General features: G+C 37.6%; 1 protein-coding gene across 2 annotated transcripts in view; it reads left to right on the top strand.

Annotated features, from left to right (window-relative positions):
• The window catches only part of ANKFY1 (ankyrin repeat and FYVE domain containing 1), a 106,411-nt gene that overhangs the window by 19,053 nt on the left and 62,097 nt on the right, over positions 1 to 25,261 (top strand). For both annotated transcript variants that reach the window (XR_010024565.1, XM_063109127.1), the window contains exons 2-3: positions 6,459 to 6,651; positions 16,601 to 16,719. Coding sequence is in view for 1 of the 2 variants with exons in the window: in XM_063109127.1 (XP_062965197.1) it covers positions 6,459 to 6,651; positions 16,601 to 16,719 (312 nt within the window). In the remaining variant the exon portion in view is untranslated. The remainder of the gene's footprint in view (positions 1 to 6,458; positions 6,652 to 16,600; positions 16,720 to 25,261) is intronic.

The raw sequence follows: 25,261 nt of genomic DNA, 5'->3' as shown, positions 1-25,261 counted from the left end.
TTGTATCCTCTCTAATTTCTCTCAGCAGTGGTTTGTAGGTCTCCTTATAGAGATTTTGCACATCCTTGGTTAACTCAATTCCTAAGTATTTTATTTTTTTGGTGGCTATTGTAAATGAGCAGGCTTTCTTGATTTCTATTTCTGCATGTTCACTATTGGAGAGAAGAAATGCTACTGATTTTTGTGTGTTGATTTTGTATCCTGCTACTGTGCTGAAATCATTTATCAACTCAAAGCGTTTTTTTGTAGAGGCTTTGGGCTGTTCGATATATAGGATCATGTCATCTGCAAACAGGGACAGTTTGACTTCATCTTTTACAATCTGGATGTCCTTTATTTCCTTCTCATCTCTGATTGCTCTGCCTAGTACTTCCAACACTATGTTGAATAGGAGTGGTGAGAGTGGGCATCCTTGTCTAGTTCCTGTTCTTAAAGGAAAAGCTTTCAGCTTTTCCCCATTCAGGATGATATTGGCAGTGGGTTTGTCATATATGGCTTTAATTATGTTGAGATACTTTCCATCTATACCTAACTTATAGAGGGTCTTTGTCATGAATGAATGTTGAATTTTATCAAATGCTTTTCAGCATCTATAGAGATGATCATATGGTCCTTGTGTTTGAATTTATTATTTTTATTTATTTATTTTTTATATTTATTTTTTGTGACCGGCCGCACTGCGCTCAGCCAGTGAGCGAACCGGCCATCCCTATATAGGATCCGAACCCGCGGCGGGAGCGCAGCTGCGCTCCCAGCGCCGCACTCTCCCGAGTGATCCACGGGGTTGGCCCGTGTTTGAATTTATTAATATGGTGTATCACATTTATTGATTTGTGTATGTTGAACCAACCTGGCATCCCTGGGATGAATCCCACTCGATTGTGGTGAATAATTTTACGTATGTGTTGCTGTGTTCTGTTTGCTAGTATTTTAGTGAGGATTTTTGCATGTATATTCATCAAGGATATCGGCCTGTAGTTTTCTTTTTTGGTTGTATCTTTACCTGGTTTTGGTATCAGGATGACGTTTGCTTCATAGAATGAGTTTGGGAGATTTGCGTCTGTTTCAATCTTTTGGAATAGTTTGTAAAGAATTGGAGTCAATTCCTCTTTGAATGTTTGGTAAAATTCTGCTGTGAATCCATCTGGTCCTGGGCTTTTCTTTGTTGGGAGACTTCTGATAACAGCTTCAATCTCCTTTATTGTTATTGGTCTGTTCAGATTTTCTATGTCTTCATGGCTCAGTTTTGGGAGCTTGTGTGTGTCCAGAAATTTATCCATTTCCTCCAGATTTTCAAATTTGCTGACATATAGTTGTTTATAGTAGTCTCAAATGATTCCTTGTATCTCAGATGAATCAGTTGTAATATCACCTTTTTCATTCCTAATTTTTGTTATTTGAATCTTCTCTCTTCTTTTTTTGGTTAGCCATGCTAATGGTTTGTCAATTTTATTTATCTTTTCAAAAAACCAACTCTTTGATTCGATGATATTTTGTATTGTTTTTTGGGTTTCAATTTCATTAAGTTCTGCTCTGATCTTAATGATTTCTTTCCATCTGCTAACTTTAGGTTTGGATTGTTCTTGCTTTTCTAGTTCTTTAAGGTGAAGTGTTAGGTTGTTCACTTGCCATCTTTCCATTCTTCTGAGGTGAGCATTTAATGCAATAAATTTCCCCCTTAATAATGCTTTTGCAGTATCCCACAGGTTTTGGTATGATGTATCATTATTTTCATTAGTTTCAATCAACTTTCTGATTTCCTGTTTGATTTCTCCTTGGACCCATATGTCATTAAGTAGAATGCTCTTTAATTTCCATGTGTTTGTATAGTTTCCAGATTTTCATTTGTTATTGATTTCTAGTTTTAATCCATTGTGGTCTGAGAAAATACATGGGATAATTCCAATTTTTTTGAATTTGTTGAGACTTGATTTGTGACCTACTATGTGATCTATCCTGGAGAATGATCCTTGTGCTGATGAGAAGAATGAATATTCTGAAGTTGTTGGATGGAATGTTCTTTTTTTTTTTTTTTTTTGTCGTTTTTTCGTGACCGGCACTCAGCCAGTGAGTGCACTGGCCATTCCTATATAGGATCCGAACCCGCGGCGGAGCGTCGCCGCGCTCCCAGCGCAGCACGCTACCGAGTGCGCCACGGGCTCGGCCCTGGAATGTTCTTTAGATATCTGCCAAGTCCAATTGGCCTAGAGTATTGTTTAAATCTTGTGTTTCTCTGCTGATTCTTTGCCTAGATGATCTGTCCAATATTTACAGTGGGGTGTTTAGGTCCCCTGTAAGACCTACCTGCTGGGTTGTGTGCCTGCACTGCAGGGTGGGTAGTCTCCAAGGATCATGGGCCTCTCTGGCTGGGTGCTTCTCTGATCAGTGCGCACTTGGCGGGGCTGGTTATGGAGTCCGGTGTTGGCAGTGAGGCCTAACTGCTGGGTTGCATGCTGGCAATGCAGGTCTCGTGGTCTCTGCAGATCTTGGGCTTCTCCAGCTGGGTGCCTGTCTGATCGGCAGGCACTCGGCGGGGCTGGGGATGGAGTGAGGCGGCGTTGAAGAGGCCTACCTGCTGGGTTGCGCACTGGCACTGCAGGGCATGTAGTCTCCAAGGATCATGGGCCTCTCTGGCTGGGCGCCTCTCTGATCAGCGTGCATTCGTCGAGCTGGGGATGGAGTCAGGTGGCGGTGGTGAGGCCTACCTGCTCGTTCGCACACTGGCACTGTAGGGCTCGTGGTCTCCGCAGATCTTGGGCTTCTCTAGCTGGGCACCTCTGAAGCAGTTACTTTTCTGCTGGCTCACCTTTTTGACAAGAGACAATCACAGAACCTTCCTCTGGATTCTTCTTTTCTGACTCTGGGCCCAAGGTGTGGGTTGAGTTCCGTGAAGGCAGTCTTGGCTTGTGACTGTGAAGAAAAGTTCCATGATAGGCTGTCTATAAACTGGATGCCGGTAGTGTGGCTCAGTCCATGTACAAGGGCCTCAAAACTAGGGAAACTGATGGTGTTCTTGGTGTAAGTTCTGGAACCCAAAAGCTGAAGAATCTCGAGCTCTGATGTCCATGGACAGGAGAGAAGACTGTATCCCAGCTCCAGCGGATTGATCCCTAGCCAACATTTTTAAAAGCGATATTTGGTTTAAATATTAGTAGGCCAAATAATTGTAGTATTTTGAAAAAAATATTAGTTATAGGAATTCTCATCTGCTATGTAACTCATGAGCACAGTGATCAGTTTAGCAGCTAAAAGCAAATTTTTATCTTGCAAGTGCTTTTCAAATTTACTTTTTCAGGAATATTGACTGAAAAAACTGAGACTTGCACCCAGTTTTTGACTCCAAGCATTTATTTAACATGGATCCTTTAGAAGAGGAGAAAAAAGTTCTTTACTGTGTGTATGAAGAAGATAGTCTATTAGTATTTAAACAGATTTCTCTCTCTCTCTTTTTCATTTTTGTCTTTTTCGTGACGGGTACTCAGCCAGTGAGTGCACTGGCCATTCCTATATAGGATTCGAACCCGCGGCGGGAGCGTCGCTGTGCTTCCAGCGCCGCACTCTCCCGAGTGTGCCACGGGCTCGGCCCTAAACAGATTTCTCTTAAAAACATTTCTCTAATTATGAAAGCAGGACATATTTGCTGTATAATATACTTGAAATATACAGAAGAGTGCAAAGAAGTCAAATTCACTGAGACCTACTGATATATTGTGGTATTTATCTTTTTACTCTTCATTTTTTTTCCTGGTATATATGAATATTTATAATAAAATTGGAATTATAAAATATATTTAGTTTCACAGCCTGCTCTTTTTTGTTAAAAATATATTATTATTTGAATATGCATATTCAGTATTAAATATTTCTTTGAAAACATTAATGTGTTGCATAATAATGTCAAACTCATGTGCCACTTAGTTTATCTAACCATTTTTGTATTGCTTTTGAACCAGTATTTGATTGTTTCCATGCTTATAAAGAATCAGCTATTGGGTAGCAGGTGTGAGAGGGATGAAGTTGAGGAGAACAGAGGCTTCCTCTTTTGTACAAATGGGTTTTACTTGTTCAATTTGATTGATCAAATATTTAGGGAGCCTCTATGTATTAGGCCCTGTGTTAGGCTGTGAGATTCAGACATGAATCCTTTCATATTGGAGGAGATCAGATATGATGCTTGAGGGCCCGAATTAAAGACATAATGGAGATGGGGATACAGAAGGTAGAAAGGCTTCCCTGAGATGTTTAAGTGTAAAAGTCAATAGTTTTTGCTGACAAGTGTTGGGGGTAGGATTGGGACTATATGAGTGAGTGAGAGACATCTAAGATTACTCTCACATGTGTTGTTTGGGTAACTGAGATAGATGGTGGTGTCATTTATTAGTATGGAGATCACAGGAGGGAAGAGCAAATTTGTTTGAAGTTTTGTTTTGTGCATAGTGAATTTGAAGTGCGTGTGTGCCACTAGGGAGAAACATCTGTTAGGCAGATGGATAGGTGAAGCAAAGAAGAGAGATCTGGATTAGTGAGATGGATCTTGGATCATTGGCACCTAGATTGTGGTATCAACCACAAACCAGAGACCTGGTTGAGCCTGCCTTGGGAGAACATATAGTTGAGAAAAGGGCCAAAGATAGAACCCTGGAGTGTCAGTGGTCAAGGGTGGGGAGCGATGCAGGGAAGCATGTGAAAGAGGCAAATAACCAGACTCCGAGAGAGGGTGGCATTATGGTTGCTGAAAAAAGAGAATAAAGGGGGCGGACATCAATGTCATATGCTGTCGTAGAGGTCTAGGAGGAGAACCACTGGCAAAAGTCCATCGGATTTGCAGCTAGAAGGTCATTGGTGAGAGGAGATTCAAGGGAATGGTGGGGACAGAATGAGGGAATGGTAGGTGAATAGCAGGTGAGGAAACGGTATTTGGTAACTAGAGATGGAAAGGCAGAGGTTGTCAGATGTGGTGTAGGAGGAGGATTTTCCTTTAAGGGATAGAGACTTGAACAGGTTTATGTGCTGACAAGAAGCACCCAGTGGAAAGAAAGATTGAAGTTGCTGGAGAAGGGGTGGTTGATGATAAAGCAAAAGTCCTGAGGAGGAGAGGAGAGTGATGGGATGTGGAGCATAGATGGAGAGACTAAATTTAACAGGAGAGAAATACTTTCTCTGAGGAAGCACAGGGTAGGTGGGAGTAGTTGCTGGCATGGTGGGAGTTGTTGGCAGTAGCTCAATTTTGTCAGGACATTGGCTGAGAATGAGGCAGATTGCATGGGAGATGGGATTGCTGGCAGTGTTAAGATTTGGAATGTCTGGTGGGGAATAAGGGGGTGAAGAGACCAAGTCCCAGACGATGACAGTAGCAGCACTGTGGTTCCTGTGGGAAAACAGAAGGACCAATTTGCATGGTTGCACAAATCCCCAATCCCATTCCCTACCAAGACTCCAGAGCCCAGGTGAAAGAGGAGTGAAGTGTCATGACTGTTACTTCCTCAAGTAAGCCTTCCCTGACCTCCTAAATTAAATTTCTTTATTTATAGACTTTTTCTCCCCCTTCTAGCACTCTAAATTAGAGTTGTAGTTTTGCATTTGATTGTTCAATTGTTATAAAAATATAATAAAATAAAATAATATAATATAATATAATAATATAATGAAAATCATTTGATTTATGTTTATTTTTCCCAGTAACTAAAAACTCTGAGGACAGATATGTCTGGTTTGGGTTACTGTTGTGCAGTCTGGCACCTAGTAGACACTTGGTAAATGTTTGTTGAATTTAATGAATTAAATACAGTGGTTCTCAACTTTTTATCTGCCCCAGCACTCCTGTGTAATATGACTTGCTTTCATCTGAACCATTATTGACTGCCTTGATTTCACCTGAACAAGGGTAGATGTCAGGCAGCACAGCGCAGTGGTTAATAAGATTACTGACCCTGGCATAAGAATGCCTGGCCTCATATCCCAGACCCACCTCTCACCAGCTTTATGACCTTGGGCAAATTTGTAATCTTTCTGTGTCCCAGTGTCCTTATCTGTAAAGTGTGAGTAATAATAGTACGTACCTAATAGGGATGTCATGAAGATTTTTACATGAGAGAATTCATGTAAAGCTTTTAGAAGAACATGTGACCTGTTATAGTTAGTTATTACTATTAGCGGTTTGAATAAGTCTGAGGTAATTTTTATATCCTTCTCTCTTTGTGATTCCTCGCTTCATGGTAAAGGATTTGCAGGGCAAGTGCCTGTCAGCATCTTTATGTGTGTCTGATGGTCTTCTTGGCCCAGTGACCACCACCCTGATACAAAGCCATTTTTGATCCTATAGGACTATCACTAAGAATAGTAGAAATGTCATGTGGCCAGTCATTTTGGTAGCCTTTCCACCCGTGGGATGAGGGAATAGTGAATGCTGTCTGCTTTGCACTTGCCATGGTAAACTTGATTCTTTGTTTCCCTTGCAGAGGAGGTGGCCAAGTTGGAGAAGCACTTGATGCTTCTCCGACAAGAGTATGTCAAGCTGCAGAAGAAACTGGCAGAGACAGAGAAGAGATGCACTCTTTTGGCTGCACAGGCAAGCAAGGAAAGCGGCAGTGAGTCCTTCATCAGCCGTCTGCTGACGATTGTGGCAGACCTCTATGAGCAGGAGCAGTATAGGTGAGCTCCTGGATACAGAACCAGTTTGGGGAAGCAAGCCCTTTTGCTTTATTCCCAGGCCACATTACAACTTCTCTCTCATAGACTTTCTTCTCAAATTTATTTCTCTCTAATCAGGATATTAGCATATCTTTATTCCCTAGAATGTAAGCTCCTTGAGGCAAGATTTTTGTCTCACTTGTTTACTGCTTATCTTCAACATAGTATGTGGGAGTCAGGGTGATAGCACTGCTAATGCAGACAGAAATTAGCTTACATGGCTAGGAATTCAGAGAGGAAAGGTCACTTTCTCTTGATTTGGTCAAAAAGGAGTCTTGGAGCTAATGGGCAGTATTTAATGGTTGAAGTTGGAGTCTGGAGCCACACAGCTTGTGTTGGAAGCTTAGCTGCCCACTTACTAGCTGTGTGACCTCGAACTATATGACATGGCTCAGGTTCCTAATCTGTAAAATAGGGTTAATATTACTTAAGGCCTTAGGGTTGTTGTGAGGATTAAATTAATAAATACATGTTAGGCATGTAGAACAGTGCATGGCACATAGTAAGTACTCAGTTGTTACTGTTGTCAGTTAGTGAGTTTTGAGGCAGATAGATGTTAAAGGCTGGATGGATTTAATAGGCAAAGACAGTGATATTATGAGTAGGGGAAGTGACTGAGAAAAGAGTCAAAGATGGGGAAATACAGAGGATTTAGAAAACAGTGAGGGGGCACTGCGTGATCCAGCAGGTAGGCTTCACCACCGCCACCCCGCTCCATTCCCAGCCCAGCCCCATGTGCACAGAGCAGGGAGACGTCCGGCAAGGGAGGTGGAGACTCTGCAGAAACCACACACCCTGTGGGGCCACCACTGCGTGAGCCAGCAGATAGGCTTCACCGCCGCCACCCGGCTCCATTCCCAGCCCAGCCCAGCCTGCACAGAGTGGGGAGACGTCCGGCAATGGAGGCCGAGACTTGGCAGAAACCACATACCCTGTGGGGCCACCACTGAGTGATTCAGCAGCAGCCTGGGCCAGAGCGCACGGAACAGGGAGAAGTCCTGCATGGGAGGTGGAAGCTCAGCAGAGACCACACACCCTGCAGTACTCCACCCCACCGTGATCCAGCAGCCCGGCGGAGTCCAAGCTGAACAGAGAGGTGGCTCCCCGGAGAAGCCCAAGTCCTGAGGCAACCACACACACAAGGCACTAGAGGCCAACTGAGCAGTGACGGAGGTAGCTATACCAAATTGGCAACCACAGCAACATCTTAGTTAGTCAATAGTGTCAAACCTGTGGACTGTGAAACCCCCTGCCACAATGAATAAACATCAAACAAAACATACCAGAAATACAAAAAATCAAGAAAGTACACCACAAAAGTTAATAAATCTCAATCTCTAGATCCTATAGAACAAGAAGCCCTTGAAATGACTGACAAGGAATGTCGAGTGATAATTCTAAGGAAACTGAATGAGATACAAGAAAACTCGGCTAAACATCATGATGAAATGAGGAAAAGTATACAGGACCTGAAAGAGGAAATGTACAAGGAAATTAATGTCCTGAAAAAAAATATAGCAGAACTTACCAAACTGAAGAAGTTATTCAGCGAAATAAAAAACACAATGGAGAGTTTAACCAGCAGGCTTGCGGAAGTTGAAGAGAGAACCTCTGAACTTGAAGATGGGCTGTTTGAAATAACACAAGCAGACAAAAAAGAAAAAAGAATCAAAGACACTGAAAAAAATCTGAGAGAGATATCAGACAACCTTAAGCGCTCAAATATCCGAGTCATGGGTATTCCAGAAGGGAAGGAAAAAGGAGGTTGCATTGAAAACATATTCAAGGGCCGAGCCCGTGGTGCACTCGGGAGAGTGCGGCGCTGGGAGCGCAGTGACGCTCCCACCACGGATTCGGATCCTATAAAGGAATGGCCGGTGCACTCACTGGCTGAGTGCCGGTCATGAAAAAGACCAAAAAAAAAAAAAGAAGAAGAAAAAAAGAAAACATATTCAACAAAATAATGGCAGAAAACTTCCCAGGTATAGGAAAAATCACAGATCTTCAGATCCAGGAAGCTCAATGATCTCCAAATGTATTCAACCCAAAAAGGTCTTCTCCAAGACATGTTATAGTCAAATTGGCAAAACTCAAAGACAAAGAGAGAATCTTAAAAGCTGCAAGAGAGAAACGTCAAATCACCTATAAGGGAGCCCCAATCAGGCTAACGTCAGACTTTTCATCACAAACCCTAAAAGCTAGAAAGGAATGGGATGATATATTCAAAATACTAAAAGACAGAGATTGCCAGCCAAGAATACTCTACCCTGCAAGGCTATCCTCCCGAAAAGAAGGGCAAATAGTCTGTTTCTCAGACAAACAAAACTCCGGGAGTTCACCACCACACGACCACCCTTACAAGAAATTCTCAAGGGAGCACTGGGTTTGGTTCCTGAAAAATAACTACCACTGCCATAAAAACCCAAGAAAAATCTAAACCCACTAGTATAATAAAAATGGCATTCATGAAGAGAAAACAAACAAACAAAAACGCTATCTACAACCTAAGGAACCAACAAACACAGAAAACAAACAGTAAATCAGAAAGCAGGGAACAAAAGACACCTAAGACAACCAAACAATCAATAAAATGCTAGGAATAAATCAACACTTTTCAATAACAACTCTTAATGAAAATGGCTTAAATTCCCCAATCAAAAGACACAGACTGGCTAACTGGATGAAAAAGGAGGACCCAACTATATGCTGCCTTCAAGAGACCCACCTCACATAGACTAAGAGTGAAAGGATGGAAAAAGATTTACCATGCAAACAGAAAAGAAAAAAGCTGGAGTAGCTATTCTTATATCTGACAAAATAGACTTTAAACTAAAAACCATAAAAAGAGACAATGAGGGGCACTACTTAATGATAAAAGGAATGATCCATCAAGAAGACATAACAATCATAAATATGTACTCACCCAATGTTGGAGCAGCCAGATTTATAAAACAAACTCTATTAGACCTAAAGAAGGAAATAGACACTAACACCATGATAGGAGGGGACCTGAACACCCCACTGTCAATATTGGACAGATCATCTAGGCAAAGAATCAGCAGAGAAACACAAGATTTAAACAATACTCTAGGCCAATTGGACTTGGCAGATATCTAAAGAACATTCCATCCAACAACTTCAGAATATTCATTCTTCTCATCAGCACAAGGATCATTCTCCAGGATAGATCACATAGTAGGTCACAAATCAAGTCTCAACAAATTCAAAAAAATTGGAATTATCCCATGTATTTTCTCAGACCACAATGGATTAAAACTAGAAATCAATAACAAATGAAACTCTGGAAACTATACAAACACATGGAAATTAAAGAGCATTCTACTTAATGACATATGGGTCCAAGGAGAAATCAAACAGGAAATCAGGAAGTTGATTGAAACTAATGAAAATAATGATACATCATACCAAAACCTGTGGGATACTGCAAAAGCATTATTAAGGGGGAAATTTATTGCATTAAATGCTCACCTCAGAAGAATGGAAAGATGGCAAGTGAACAACCTAACACTTCACCTTAAAGAACTAGAAAAGCAAGAACAATCCAAACCTAAAGTTAGCAGATGGAAAGAAATCATTAAGATCAGAGCAGAACTTAATGAAATTGAAACCCAAAAAACAATACAAAATATCATCGAATCAAAGAGTTGGTTTTTTGAAAAGATAAATAAAATTGACAAACCATTAGCATGGCTAACCAAAAAAAGAAGAGAGAAGATTCAAATAACAAAAATTAGGAATGAAAAAGGTGATATTACAACTGATTCATCTGAGATACAAGGAATCATTTGAGACTACTATTATAAACAACTATATGTCAGCAAATTTGAAAATCTGGAGGAAATGGATAAATTTCTGGACACACACAAGCTCCCAAAACTGAGCCATGAAGACATAGAAAATCTGAACAGACCAATAACAATAAAGGAGATTGAAGCTGTTATCAGAAGTCTCCCAACAAAGAAAAGCCCAGGACCAGATGGATTCACAGCAGAATTTTACCAAACATTCAAAGAGGAATTGACTCCAATTCTTTACAAACTATTCCAAAAGATTGAAACAGACACAAATCTCCCAAACTCATTCTATGAAGCAAACGTCATCCTGATACCAAAACCAGGTAAAGATACAACCAAAAAAGAAAACTACAGGCCAATATCCTTGACGAAGATAGATGCAAAAATCCTCACTAAAATACTAGCAAACAGAACACAGCAACACATACGTAAAATTATTCACCACAGTCGAGTGGGATTCATCCCAGGGATGCAAGGTTGGTTCAGCATACGCAAATCAATAAATGTGATACACCATATTAATAAAGTCAAACACAAGGACCATATGATCATCTCTATAGATGCTGAAAAGCATTTGATAAAATTCAACATTCATTCATGACAAAGACCCTCTATAAGTTAGGTATAGATGGAAAGTATCTCAACATAATTAAAGCCATATATGATAAACCCACTGCCAATATCATCCTGAATGGGGAAAAGCTGAAAGCTTTTCCTTTAAGAACAGGAACTAGACAAGGATGCCCACTCTCACCACTCCTATTCAACATAGTGTTTTAAGTACTAGGCAGAACAATGAGAGAAGAGAAGAAAAGAAAGGGCATCCAGATTGTAAAAGATGAAGTCAAACTGTCCCTGTTTGCAGATGACATGATCCTATATATCGAACAGCCTAAAGCCTCTACAGAAAAACTCTTGGAGTTGATAAATGATTTCAGCACAGTAGCAGGATACAAAATCAACACACAAAAATCAGTAGCATTTCTTTTCTCCAATAGTGAACATGCAGAAAGAGAAATCAAGAAAGCCTGCCCATTTACAATAGCCACCAAAAAAATAAAATACTTAGGAATTGAGTTAACCAAGGATGTGAAAAATCTCTGTGATGAGAACTACAGATGACTGCTGAGAGGATACAAGAAGATGGAAAGATATCCCATGCTCTTGGATTGGAAGAATCAACATAGTGAAAATATCCATACTACCCAAAATGATATACAAATTCAATGCAATCCCCATCAAAATTCCAATGACATTTTTCTCAGAAATGGAAAGAACTATCCAGACATTTATATGGAATAACAAAAGACCACGCATAACCAAAGCAATGCTGAGCAAAAAAAATAAAGCTGGAGGCATAACACTACCTGACTTTAAACTATACTACAAAGCTATAATAACCAAAACAGTATGGTACTGGCAGAAAAACAGACACACTGATCAATGGAATAGAATAGAGAATCCAGAAATCAACCCACACACCTACAGCCATCTGATCTTTGACAAAGGCATCAAGCCTATACACTGGGGAAGAGACTGCCTCTTTAGCAAATGGTGCTGGGAGAAGTGGATATCAATATGCAGGAGAATGAAACTAGACCCACACCTTTCAACATACACTAAAGTCAACTCAAAATGGATTAAAGAATTAAATATACACCCTGAAACACTAAAACTTCTTAGAGAAAACATAGGAGAGACACTTCAGGAAATAGGACTGGACACAGACTTCATGAATACGACCCCAAAAGCACAGGCAACCAAAAGAAAAATAAACAAATGGGATTATATCAAACTAAAGAGCTTCTGCACAGCAAAAGAAACAATTAACAGAGTTAAAAGACAACCAACAGAGTGGGAGAAAATATTTGCAAAATATACATCTGACAAAGGATTGATATCCAGAATATACAAGGAACTCAAATAACTTTACAAGAAAAAAACAAGCAACCCAAGTAAAAAAATGGGCAAAAGAGCTAAGTAGGCATTTCTCTAAGGAAGATATACAAATGGCCAACAGACATATGAAAAAATGCTCAACATCACTCAGCATCCGGGAAATGCAGGTCAAAACTACACTGAGATACCATCTCTCCCCAGTTAGGAGGGCTAAAATCCAAAAGACTCTGAACGATAAATGCTGGTGAGGTTGCGGAGAAAAAGGAACTCTCATACATTGTTGGTGGGACTGCAAAAAGGTTCAGCCTCTATGGAAAATGGTATGGAGGTTCCTCAAACAATTGCAGATAGATCTACCATATGACCCAGCTATCCCACTGTTGGGAATATACCCAGAGGAATGGAAATCATCAAGTCGAAGCTATACCTGTTCCCCAATGTTCATCGCAGCACTCTTTACAATAGCCAAGAGTTGGAACCAGCCCAAATGTCCATCATTGGATGAGTGGATACGGAAAATGTGGTATAGCTACACAATGGAATACTACTCAGCTATAAGAAAGAACGATATCCTGCCATTTGCAACAACATGGATGGACCTAGAGAGAATTATATTAAGTGAAACAAGTCAGGCACAGAAAGAGAAATACCAGATGTTCTCACTTATTTGTGGGAGCTAAAAATAAATAGATAAATTTACACACACGCGCGCGCGCACGCACACACGCACACAAACCCACACAAACCGGGGGTGGGGGGCGGGGGGAGAAGACATAACAAGTATAATTCCTTGAAGTTGATATGACAAGCAAACAGAAAGGACATGGTTGGGTGGGAGGGAGGAGAGGGAGGTGGAAGGGAGGTTTTGGTAATGGGCCACAATAATCAACCACATTGTATATTGACAAAATAAAATTTTTAAAAAATTTAAAAAAAAAAAAAGAATATTCCACCAACAATACACATTCTTCTCAAGCTCACATGGAACATTTTCCATAGTAAACCATATTTTACACTACAAAAAACCTCAATAAATTTTTAAAAACTGAAAAAAATAAAATAGAATAAAAAACAACCTCTTAGAGGGACAAAATGAAAGTGCGCACACACACGCACACACACACACACACACACACAAGAAAAAAAAAAGAAAACAGTAAGGGGGCAGTGGGAGAGGTGGGAATGGTAGGGTGGATTGTACTGGGATAATCAGGCAAAGAGTTTGGACATGATCCTGTAGGAAGTGCAGAACAGACTGTTTTTGAGCTTTGGGACTCATAATCACAGTGATGTTTTAAGGAAGGTTAACCTGGTAATGTCATACAGGTGAAATTGTAAAGAGAACAGAGCAGGGAGAGCACTTGTGATGTTGTTGCATATAGTCCAAACCAGAATAGTGAAGGACTGAATTGGCGTGGTGAATATGAAAAAGAAACATAGAGGTGAATATGCACAGAAGGAAGGATTTTCCTAGTAGGGAGATGGATGATTGGACTAGATAAGACTTAGTAAAATTTCCACATAAATTATGACATTTAAAATAGATCAAAATCCAGAACTACCATCTAACATCTTAATCTTTTTTTTTTTTTCTTTTTTGTCGTTTTTTCGTGACCGGCACTCAGCCAGTGAGTGCACCGGTCAGTCCCATATAGGATCCGAACCCGCGGCGGGAGCGTCGCCGCGCTCCCAGCGCAGCACCCTACCAAGTGCGCCACAGGCTCGGCCAAACATCTTAATCATTTTTAAAAGAAAGAAAAATCTAATACCAAGAGGATAGATGCATATACTCTCAGTAAAGGCTATTTCCGTAAATTGAATAGATGTATCTTCTTATAAAATGTCTTTTTTCCCCCTCCTTTTCCATGGACAAGTGAAAACTTTGTTTCCTGCTGGCCCAGGGAAGCCTGACATTTCTGTTACACATCTCTCCCACTCTTGGAGGCTTCACCATTAGAACTCCCATTATTTACTTTCTCAGTTACTTATCAGTTGATTGCATTAGGGAATGAGACTGGACAGTTTCCTCTTCTGGTCGCTTTTTACTTAGTCAATTATGGTACAGTTTTATGATTACAGTGAGTCTTGAGCTTCTAGAACATGCTCTTTGTCTAAAGAAGGGTGAATACCTGTGTTGTCTACGATTGACTATCAGGTGGGGAATGGAGACTTCATAGGGTACAGCTCTTGAAATGGGGTAACTGAAATTGGGAAATCAATTTCTAAAGCAGACGTGTTTTACCAAGATAGGAAAAAAAATACCTTTATCCCTTAATATGCGTTTTGTTGAAGAATTTAAATAGTATTTTAACATGCATCTCAGTAATTATAGTGACTAACGTGTAGGTTTAAAATTTTTTAAGTTCAGAAATGTGGAAGAAACTAGTACATTTAAAAAAATTTTTACTTAAGTTCCGGAGAAGGCTTTTGTCCTGTAAGGTAGTTTAAAATGATGGTTATACGTAGTTCTTTACTTATGTTCACTTTTTTTAGCAACCAAGCTTATAGTTTTTCTTATTGTAGTGTTTGAGAAACTCTAGCAAGAAACTATTTATGTCTTCTCTAGTAACAATATCTCGGTTCCCATTTTTAAAAGGAAATACTCTTTGACTAAAATGAAGTTAAGAAAAACCTGCTAGGCCCTTAATTGTCTCTACATGGAGTCCTCATAGACTTGACTTGTGAGATTTTCCATTTTTGATTCATGTTTTTAAAAATTATTGTTAGAAATTAATGAAATTCTTATCTTTATTTCCCTATGGAATGTCATACTACAAAAGATAGAAAAAATTATGACCTGACATTCATTAATAGTGGTAGGAATCTTCTAGAAACAGTCATTTTTATAATTTTGTAGCTAAAAGTTAAACTTATGTTTGAAACAGTACAGACAGGGAAAATCTATTTGTTATTAGAATTTAATATGTTTTATTAAATATATTTAGAGTTTAAAAATTATTTGTGCTTTGTAAAATAGCTTCCTGTTTTCTGTAAATTTTTAAAACTTTATAATAGGATGTGGTTTGAGATAGAGTTTTATGTTCTGTTTTAATTCTGTTTCTTTATTGGTAAATAATGTTTTACTGTGTTAACAGTAACTTGTAACAACTTGAAATAAAAAATACTCTATTAATCTTGTGATCTAATATAATTAGTTACAGCTTGGTCTTTAATAGAACTAGAATTGTTGATACTCTTACATGATCATTAAGTGTGTTCTAGACAATACTTTTGTGAGTATAATGTGTCTGTATCAAGCATCATATAGAACCAGTCTTCTGTTTGGGTCTTCTTTTAAGTGAATGGGTTAATTCACGTAATAGTTCTTTTTCTTTTCTTTTTTTTCGTGTAATAGTTTTTGTGTATGTAGTTTCTAAAAGGCCTTTTAACCTAATAAGTAATTTTTAAAGGGAAATATGAAAATTAAAACATACAAATACAAGCAAGATGATGATAATTAATGACTTTGGGTTACTGCCAGCATAGTCATATGGCATCAGCTCATGTCAGCCCAGTGGGTCATCTGGACAGTTTTGTTAACTGCCCAAATGCTTTCTTTCTTCCTTTAGCATTTGACATTTCAGAGTTAAACATATCTATCTATTTGGGAAGCTCTTTTCATATAATATTATGTCATAAATATGGAAACATGTTCTGGAAAAAAAAGATTTCTCCCCACCTAATTTCTTTATAAATGGTTAAGTAAAAATTGGCAAGTATTAGATCTGAATGTTTCTGGTGACAACAGGAGTCCAGGTATGGGGTTTCATATTCTTGACTGCTTTGTCAAAGACAATCAATATGGAGCAAGTAGCACTGTAATCTCAGAGCTGTCATCACAGTCTTTACGCTTTCCATCTTTCTCTCCTTAATGGTTTATCTTGATTTATTCTGCATAAAACTTCTACTTTTTATATGACTATTAATCATCCTACTTGTAGGTTTACCAACATAAGAATCCTAATAGAGCATGTAAAGCAGAGCATCCCATATGAATTAAAGATAGAAGTTAAAAATAGAAAACATATAAACATGACCCATTAGAATTCAGTGCAATGTGTAGAAATAATTTTGCTATGATTTTGTTTTCTTTTGCAGACGCATGTTGATCAGTACTCATGTATTTATCAGCTGTGAATCCTAGCTATACCTAGTTATGATGACATTTTATGTCTGTGGATATTTTTCTTTATTAGTGATCTGAAGATAAAGGTGGGGGGCAGGCACATCAGTGCTCACAAGTTTGTCCTGGCAGCCCGCAGTGACAGCTGGAGTCTGGCCAACTTGTCTTCCACCAAGGAGCTGGACTTGTCAGGTGAGCCTCTGACCTATCAGGGACACAAAACTGTTAGCAAAAGAACTCTTGGCAGAAGGTTATTGTGTGTCATTTTGAAATACTTGTGGTTTAATGAAAGTAGAATACTTTACTTACCAATTGATTATTCACTTAAATATTTAGTGAATCAGTTTGTACTTTGTGGATGCTTCTGTTTAATATCTGGCTAACGAATTGTAAATCTTTGAGTATCTACAATGTTCTTATAATTTATAAAATATAAGTGTCTTTCCATAAGCTCATTCATATAACAGGATAACTATGGAAGCATGTGCAGGAAAAAGTTTTTCCTCTACTTCAAGAAAAAGTTCTGTTGTCGAGTTGCTTAAAATTTAAAAACAGCTGCCGAAGTACTTTTTCTGGTTTATGAGAATTGAACTCAGAAGTAAAAGTTACTCTGAAGAATAATGATATTCTTCCTTTAACATCAGTGGATGACCATCATTCTTCAGAATTTTAATAGGTGTGGGTAACTGTGTGAGATGGTGGATATGTTAATTTGTTTCATCATAGTAACCATTTTACTGCATGTATGTATCTCATAACATGGTGTTATATACCTTAAATATACACAATAAAATTTATTTTTAAAAAATTTCAGTAAGTGCATTAGGCTATTTAATGTTGTTATTTGTTTTATGCCACATTATATTGTGTAGGATTTGGATAAGTATGGTGGTAAGTGGACTTAAAAACATCATTTTTAGAAGTTAACTCTAAATTGCATTTTGGGGCTGGTTTAGTTGGTTAGAGCACAGCCTTGTAACACCAACGTCATGAATTCAGATCCCTGTATCAGCCAGCAGGTACTCCTCCCACCCCCCCGTGCTGCTGCAATAACATTTTTATTTAATACTTGCCTAATTGCTGTTGGAGAATAAAAGACAAAAGGCAGTTGTTTTTTTTTTTTTTTTTTTTTTTTGACAGCTGACCAGTACAGGAATCGAACTCTAGATCTTGGTGTTAACAGCACCGTGCTCTAGACCAACTTAACTAACTGGCCAGCTGCCCCCTCCCCCTCTTTTTATTTTGCTGTCCTGTACAGGGATTGAACCCTGGACCTTGGTGTTATCTATCAGCACCATAATCTAACCAACCGAGCTAACCAGCCAGCTAAAAAGGTTTTAATTAAATTTTGCTATTAATAGTCATGAGAATTATAACATACGGTGAGGAGAATATCCAGGCATTAAGATATGAGGTATTTGTAGAAATGATTGGCTATGTGAAAATTCTGCTGAATTATATCTTTGTTCAAAAGATTCATGAGTTCAGAAGATACTGTTTTGCATATGCAGTGCTAGGAACACTGAGATCATAACATGGTCCCTGCCATATGGAGCTTATACTCTGCTGGAGGGAAGAGGCTATTAGCAAATAATTTCAGACCAGACTATGAATATAGTAACGTTAATTGCTTTATTTATAAGATACAAAAGAGATTAAGTTGGACTGCTAAGAAAGGTATCAGAGGCAAGCGCTGTTGCCAAGGATAAGTATGCATTTATCTTGTGGATTTAGGGGACCAGACGTCTAATATTCTCAACTGAGAGTGAACTCTGTTTCTGTATGATAATTTCTAGGGTTTAACTTGACGTCCATAATTCAGAGTTGTTAACACAAATATGCATACATGCATACACATGTGCATATACATCCATGCCTATAACTAAGACGTCTGCTTGGGAAACAATCTTTACTGGAAGGACACCAGTCCCCGTGATTGAAATCTCAGAGCATAAGTTTTCTTTTTTAAAAGTTTAATCTTTTGAAGCCATATATCTTTGACCTCATATATATCATGAGGTTTTTTTCACAAAATGTATGGTAGGATCTTAATTATGTGAACAGACAGTTTGCAAAGACTAGAATAGATAATAAAAATATGGAAAATATTCAACTTTGTTAGAAAAAAGTTAAGAATAAGCTACCATCTTTTGATATCTATATTATCAAAAATTGGTCGGGCTGCCCCGTGGCTCACTCGGGAGAGTGTGGTGCTGATAACACCAAGGCCGCGGGTTCGGATCCCTATATAGGGATGGCCGGTTCACTCACTTGGGAGAGCATGGTGCTGACAACACCAAGTCAAGGGTTAAGATCCCCTTACTGGTCATCTTTAAAAAAAAAAAAAAAAAATTGGTGATCCCAGTAGTTGTGAGGCTCATGAAGGTGGTACTCTTGCACATTGCTAGTTACATTATAAATGAGTATGGCAGTTTTAGAAAGCATTTAGGCAGTTGAGCTATGAAATATTCTTTTTTTAACTTCATTTTCTGACTTCTGGGGTACTGTCCTAGGCAATTCAGACAGCATTGATGTTCATCATAGTTTTATTTGTAATTGTGAGATATTGATTGCAACCAGAATGAATAACAGTCGGAAAAATAAAATTTGACTGCTTCCCTGAATAAGCAAAATTATATAAGAATGCAGAAAATTGCATTAAGGAATAAAAAGCCTGATTTAAACATTGAATTTAAAATTTTGCTTTACATTGAAATTTTTTAGTATATCATAAAATTCAAGACCAGTTTTAACTCAGTGCTGTCTGGCCACAAGATGGCTTTGCTGTCAATTAGGAGGTTTTCTTGAGTTTAGGAAAGTGTAATGTTAATGCCTTTAAATGTCCCGGACTCTCCAGTTGTAAATCATTAGCATGTTTTGATCCTACTATAAGGTTTGTTTTGAGGAATGATCCACTTGAAAGTGAATGGTTTTTGTGGCTTTGGTAGATCAGGCACCTACCAAGATAGCTGGTCTTGGCATTAGAACCTGTGGTATCTTTACTTTTCCGTATGAAATTTGTCTTTGAAGTGTGTCATGGTGGAGAGGTCCAAGGTAGTGGCAGCACGTGTGGAGCTATTCATGTTTAATTGTGTGTTTTGCTCAGCAGTCCTGCTCATTGCCTGGGTGTAGGGATGATTGCCTAAATCTGGAATTGCAGCAGCTGAAACTGCCTGGGAAGCATGTGTGTTATCTGATACCTGGAAGCATTAACACTGCATGGCTGGCCAGCGGTTTGAAGGAGATTGGAAAAAGGCTCTTGTAAACAAGTGTATATAAATAGCATAAAAGCTATGTTTTAAAAGGTTGAACTATTTCCACACTAAGAGATTTGATAAAATCATTTTATGAATTTATTGGTGTTTTGCTTCTTCAAAATGATTTCCTTCATAAAACAAATGCTGAGTGGCAGGCATTTTTTAAAAAGCTATGGCTACAATAGTGAACAACATTAAATTCTTGCTTGCATGGGATTTATATTCTTAGGAAGATTGATTTTCTAAGCTCCACGTTTTCTTTTGAAGTTCTTGTCTAATTGATATTTCTTAAAATTCAAAACAAACACAATTTGCTGTTAATTATTATAAGAATTTTAGCACATGTTGATGAAATACAACAGGCATTATATACCAAGTGTTTAAAAAGTATTTGTATATATGAAATTTTTATTAAATCATACCATGGTCAAAAAAGTGAAATGTTTTTTATCTGATGTGATATACTGACGAAGGCACAATCACTTCTGATTCTTGCCATAAATGTATAACCTCAGTCTAATCATGAGAAAACATCAGACAAACCCAAAATTGAGGAACATTTTACAAAATAACTGGCTGGTGTTAATCAACCATGTTAAGGTCATGAAAGGCATGAGAGACTTAGGAACTATTACAGATTGGATGAAAATAAGACATGACAATTAAATGCAGTGTAGAATCCTCAACTAGATTCTGGACCATAAAAAGGATATTATTGGTAAAATAAGGTCTACATTATTTTAATAGTTAATAGTATTGCATTAGTTAACAGTATTGTGTATGTTACCTAATTATCCAGTTTTGATCATGGTTTTGTGTTTATGTAAGACTTAAATATTGGGGGAAGATGGATAAAGCATATATGGGAATACTCTAACTTTTCTCTAAGTCTGAATTTATTTTAAAATATAAAGATTAAAAAGGTACAAATTTGCTTTTTATTTCTTATTGAGTATCAGGATATAAATTTAAGTATGTGAGGTGATGGATGTGTTCATTAGTTTGATTTGACCATTTCATAATGTATACATATGTCCGAACATCGCATTGAATACTGTAAATATATAACATTTTTATTTGTCAACTATACCTTAGTAAAAAACGAAGAAAAAAAATATGTTTATAAAGATACTGATTGTTCAGCCAGGAAGAGAAAGAATATGACTGTTAGCTTAATACATTATATCAAATCCTGAGGCCAGGAGGAGAGCACTATATTTACTTCTTTGTGAAGAAAAGCAATTTGCTCCAGATAAAATGATTTGTTTATAGCCTCCCTATAGCACTTTACCAATAGCAGCTAACATTATGAGAGGTTCCAACGCATTAGAATGTCTGTTTTAAAGCTAGGGGGTTTTGCATACTTTCTCAAGCCAGGATCTTATGGTTCCCTGGCATAAGAGCTTAGGGTGTGAGTCATTCAGCTTTCCTGGAATGTGTCCTGGGTCCTGTCAAGCCATTCCAAAGAGCAGAAAGCATCCTCCTTCCCTTCTTTTCTATCTGGTTAGGAAAGCTCTGCACTGAAGCACCACCTGGGGTGGTTTCACTGTGCAGTGAAAAGAGCATAGGTTCCCAAACTCTGCTAAGGCACTCCAAAGTGCTACAGTAAACTCGCAGGGGGCTGTGTTCCTTTTGATGACATCTGTGGTAGTTTTAAAATATGCTCACAGATTCTTTGATAATTCTTCCCTTCAAAGGTAGATTCTAATGCACCTCATCTTAAATATAGGCTGACTCACCTCTAATGAGTAGAATGTGGTAGAAGTGACAAGTTACTTCAGACATAGGTTCTTAAAAGACGTTGTGGATTTCTTCTTGCTCAGTCTTTTGGATTGCTTACTTTGAGGGAAGTTAGCTGCATGTCATGAGGGCACTCAAAACAGCCTTATGGTCTCCTGCCAACAGCTGAGTCCCACCCCCAAAGATTCTCTTAGAGCTCCAAAAAATCTATTCTTATCTGTGGTTGTATCCCTTTACTTAATCCTGATTTTGCTTTTGTATTTTTCTCTCCAATCTTTGGTTATTCTATATTTGTCTTTGGGTTGGTTTAGTCCACATTTGGTTTGAGTTGATTAATCATTCTTCTAATTTTTGTTTGTTTAGCCAATTCAGTAAATTTTAAAATGTCTATGTTAATTCTTCCTTTGGAATTCCTTTGACTGTTTTCTTTTTGAGGTGAATGGTTAATTTATCTTTTATCTCATTTTCTAATAAGTTTAAGACTGACTTTTTTCATAGTATGAATCTGTCTGCATCCCAAATACTTTGTAGGTACTGTTTTTGTTGTGATTAATTTCTAAATAGTCTATTGTAATAATAGCAGCACATTTTTATATGGTAGTTAATATGTGGTAGTAGTTTCTGAGTGCTTTACTCATTTATCTTTAGAACAACACTTTGAGGTAAGTAGTGTTGTTTATTCCCATCTTAGAGATGAAGAAACTATGAGGGGCAGCAAAATTAAATAACTTGCCTAAGGTTACATAGCTAGTAAGTGTCGGAGCTGGGGTTTGAACCCAGGCAGTTTGGCTGCAAAATCTGTGCCATTAACCATAATGCTGTGCTGCTTCTTTCTTCCAGCTTTATTGAGGCATAATAGACCTAATGTGGACTGTCCACATTAAAAGTACACAACTTGATTAGTTTTGACGTATGAATACACTTGTGAAGCCATCACCACAATCAAGATAACACACATTTGCATCTACCTAAAAGTTCCTCATGTCTCCTTGTAATCCATCCCTTTTTCCATCCACATTCCCAGGCCACCACTACTCTTCTCTCAGTCATTATGGATTAGTTGGCATTTTCTAAGCTTTTATAAAAATGGAATTGTAGGGCATTTAGTCACTTTTGCCTGGCTTCTTTCACTTCTTTCAGCATAAAGATTTTGAGATTCATCCAGAATCTCAGTATGTTGTAGTGTGTTTCAATTATTCATTTCTTATTATTGCTGAATAGTATCCTACTGTATCAAAATACCAGTTTGTTTTTTCATTTACCTATTGATGGACATCTTTGTTCTTTCCAGGTTTTGACTATTAGAGATAAAATCACTATGTTCAATTGTGTAAGGTCTTTGAGTAGACATTTTTTTGTTTCTCTTGGCTAAATATCTAGGCGTGACTGTTTAATGTTAAGAAACTACCGAATTGTTTTCCAAAATAGATGTACCATTTTGCAGTCCTACCAGCAGTGTGTATTAGAGTTCCAGCTGCTCCATGTCCTCACTTACACTTGGTATGGTCAGATTGTTTTGTTTTTGTTTATAATTTTAGCCATTCTAATGGATGTGGAATGCACTGTGGCATTAATTTGCATTCCCCTGATATTGATAATCACTCCGAGTAATTGCTCTGAGCATTATTCATGTATTACTGATTATTTTTATATCTTCTTTTGTGAGGTGTTTGTTCATGTCTTTTGCCCTTTTAAAATTTGGGTTGCTTGTCTTGGTTTTTTTTTGGTGGCTGACTGGTACAGGGATCCAAATCCCTGAACTTGGCGCTATAAGGTGTCATTCTGACCATCTGAGTCAACTGGCCAGCTGTTTGTCTCTTTAACACTGAATTTTAAGAGTTCTGTGTATAGTCTGGATACATGTTGTTTGTCTGAAAGTGAGCATCCTTACATTGTTCCTGATCTCAGGGAGAAATGATAAGATCTTTTATCATTATGTATGTGTTAGTTGTAGGTTTTCCATTGAAGCACTTTATCAATATGAGTATCTATTGAAATTATTATATAAATTTTCTCCTTTATGCTCTTAATATGATGAATTACATTGATTTTTCAAATGTTAAACTAACCTTTCATTCCTGGGATAAAACCTACTTGGTCGTTATGTATTATCCTTTTTTATATATATTGTTGGATCCTATTTACTACTATTTTGTGAAGGATTTTTACGTCAGCAATCATGAGAGATATTGGTATGTAATTTTCTTTTTTTGTGATGTCTTAGGTTTTGCTATTAGGATTATGCAGGCCTCATAAAATGAGTTTGGCGATCCCTCATTTTCTGTTTTCTGAAAAAGTTTTGTAAGATTGGTATTATAGTTTCTTTCTTACATGATGGATAAGATTCACTACTGAAATAATCTGAGTTTGGAGTTTGCTTTTTGGGAAGGTTTTTGAAAACAAATTAAATTTCTTTAATAAATATAGGGCTGTTCAAATTTTTTTCTTTTGTGTCTGTTTTGTCAAGTTGTATTTTTCAGAAATTTGTCTATCTAAGTTGTTGAATTTGTTGGTATAAAGTTGTAATTTTTTCTTTTTATTCTTTTATTTTTTATTTATTTATTTATTTTTAAAAGATGACCGGTAAGAGGATCTTAACCCTTGACTTGGTGTTGTGAGCACCACGCTCAGCCAGTGAGCGAACCGGCCATCCATATATGGGATCCGAACCCGAGGCCTTGGTGTTCTCAGCACCGTACTCTCCCGAGTGAGCCACGGGCCGGCCCCTTTTTATTCTTTTAATGTCTGTAGCAGTAACTCATTTTTCATTCTTGATATTGGTGATTTATGTTTTCTCCCTTCTTTTTTCCTGAGCAGTCTAGTTGGAAGTTCGTCAATATTACTGATCTTTTCAAAGAATCAACTTTTGGTTTTGTTAATTTTCCCTATTGTCTGTTTTCTATTTTACTGATTTCTGCTTTTCCTTCTTACTTTGGGTTACTTTGCTTTTTTCCCCCTAGTTTCTGGTTTGTTTTTTTTCTTTTCCTTTTTTACCCCTTTTTTCTTCCTCTTTTAAAAATTTTTTTTTACTTTCCCCATAATTTCTCAAAATGGAACCTTAGATCGTTTATTTTAGATCATCTTTTCTAAGATAAGCATTTAAAGCTCTAAGTTTTGAAGCACTTCTCTAGCTGCATCCTGTGAATTTTGGTGTTTTATTTTTATTATCCTTTACTTCAGATTATTTTCTAATTTTCCTTGTGATTTCCTCTTTGACGCATGAACTGTTTAGAAGTATGCTGCTTAATTTCCTGATAGTTGGGATTTTACTAGATACTTTATTGTTACTGATTTCTAATTTGATCCTTTTGTCAGAGAATGCACTTTATGTGATTTTGATCCTTTTAAATTTATTGAGACTTGTTTTATTTCTTAGCCTATAGTCTGTCTTGGTGGATATAAATATACCACGTGCACTTGAAAAGAAAGTGTATTCTACAGTTGTTGGATGTAGTATTCTTTAAATATCAGTTAGATTAAGGTAGTTGATAGTACTATTCAGACCTTCTATGTGTTTTTTTTCTTTTATGTCTAGTTCTATTAATTCCCTAAAGGTGGGTGTTAACATCTACTGTACTTGTGGAATTTTCAAGTTCTCCTTTAAGTCTGTCAGTTTTTGCTTAATGTATTTTTAGGTTCTATTATTATGCACATATTATGACTTCCTGATGAATTGTGGCTTTTATCATTTTAAAATGATAATTTTCATATCAGGTAATACTCTTTGTCTTGAAGTT

Source organism: Cynocephalus volans, chromosome 10 (genome assembly GCF_027409185.1).
Source record: "Cynocephalus volans isolate mCynVol1 chromosome 10, mCynVol1.pri, whole genome shotgun sequence".
Taxonomy (NCBI): domain Eukaryota; kingdom Metazoa; phylum Chordata; class Mammalia; order Dermoptera; family Cynocephalidae; genus Cynocephalus; species Cynocephalus volans.
Note: the sequence above shows the minus strand (reverse complement) of the source record. Positions and strands in the feature narration are given on the sequence as shown.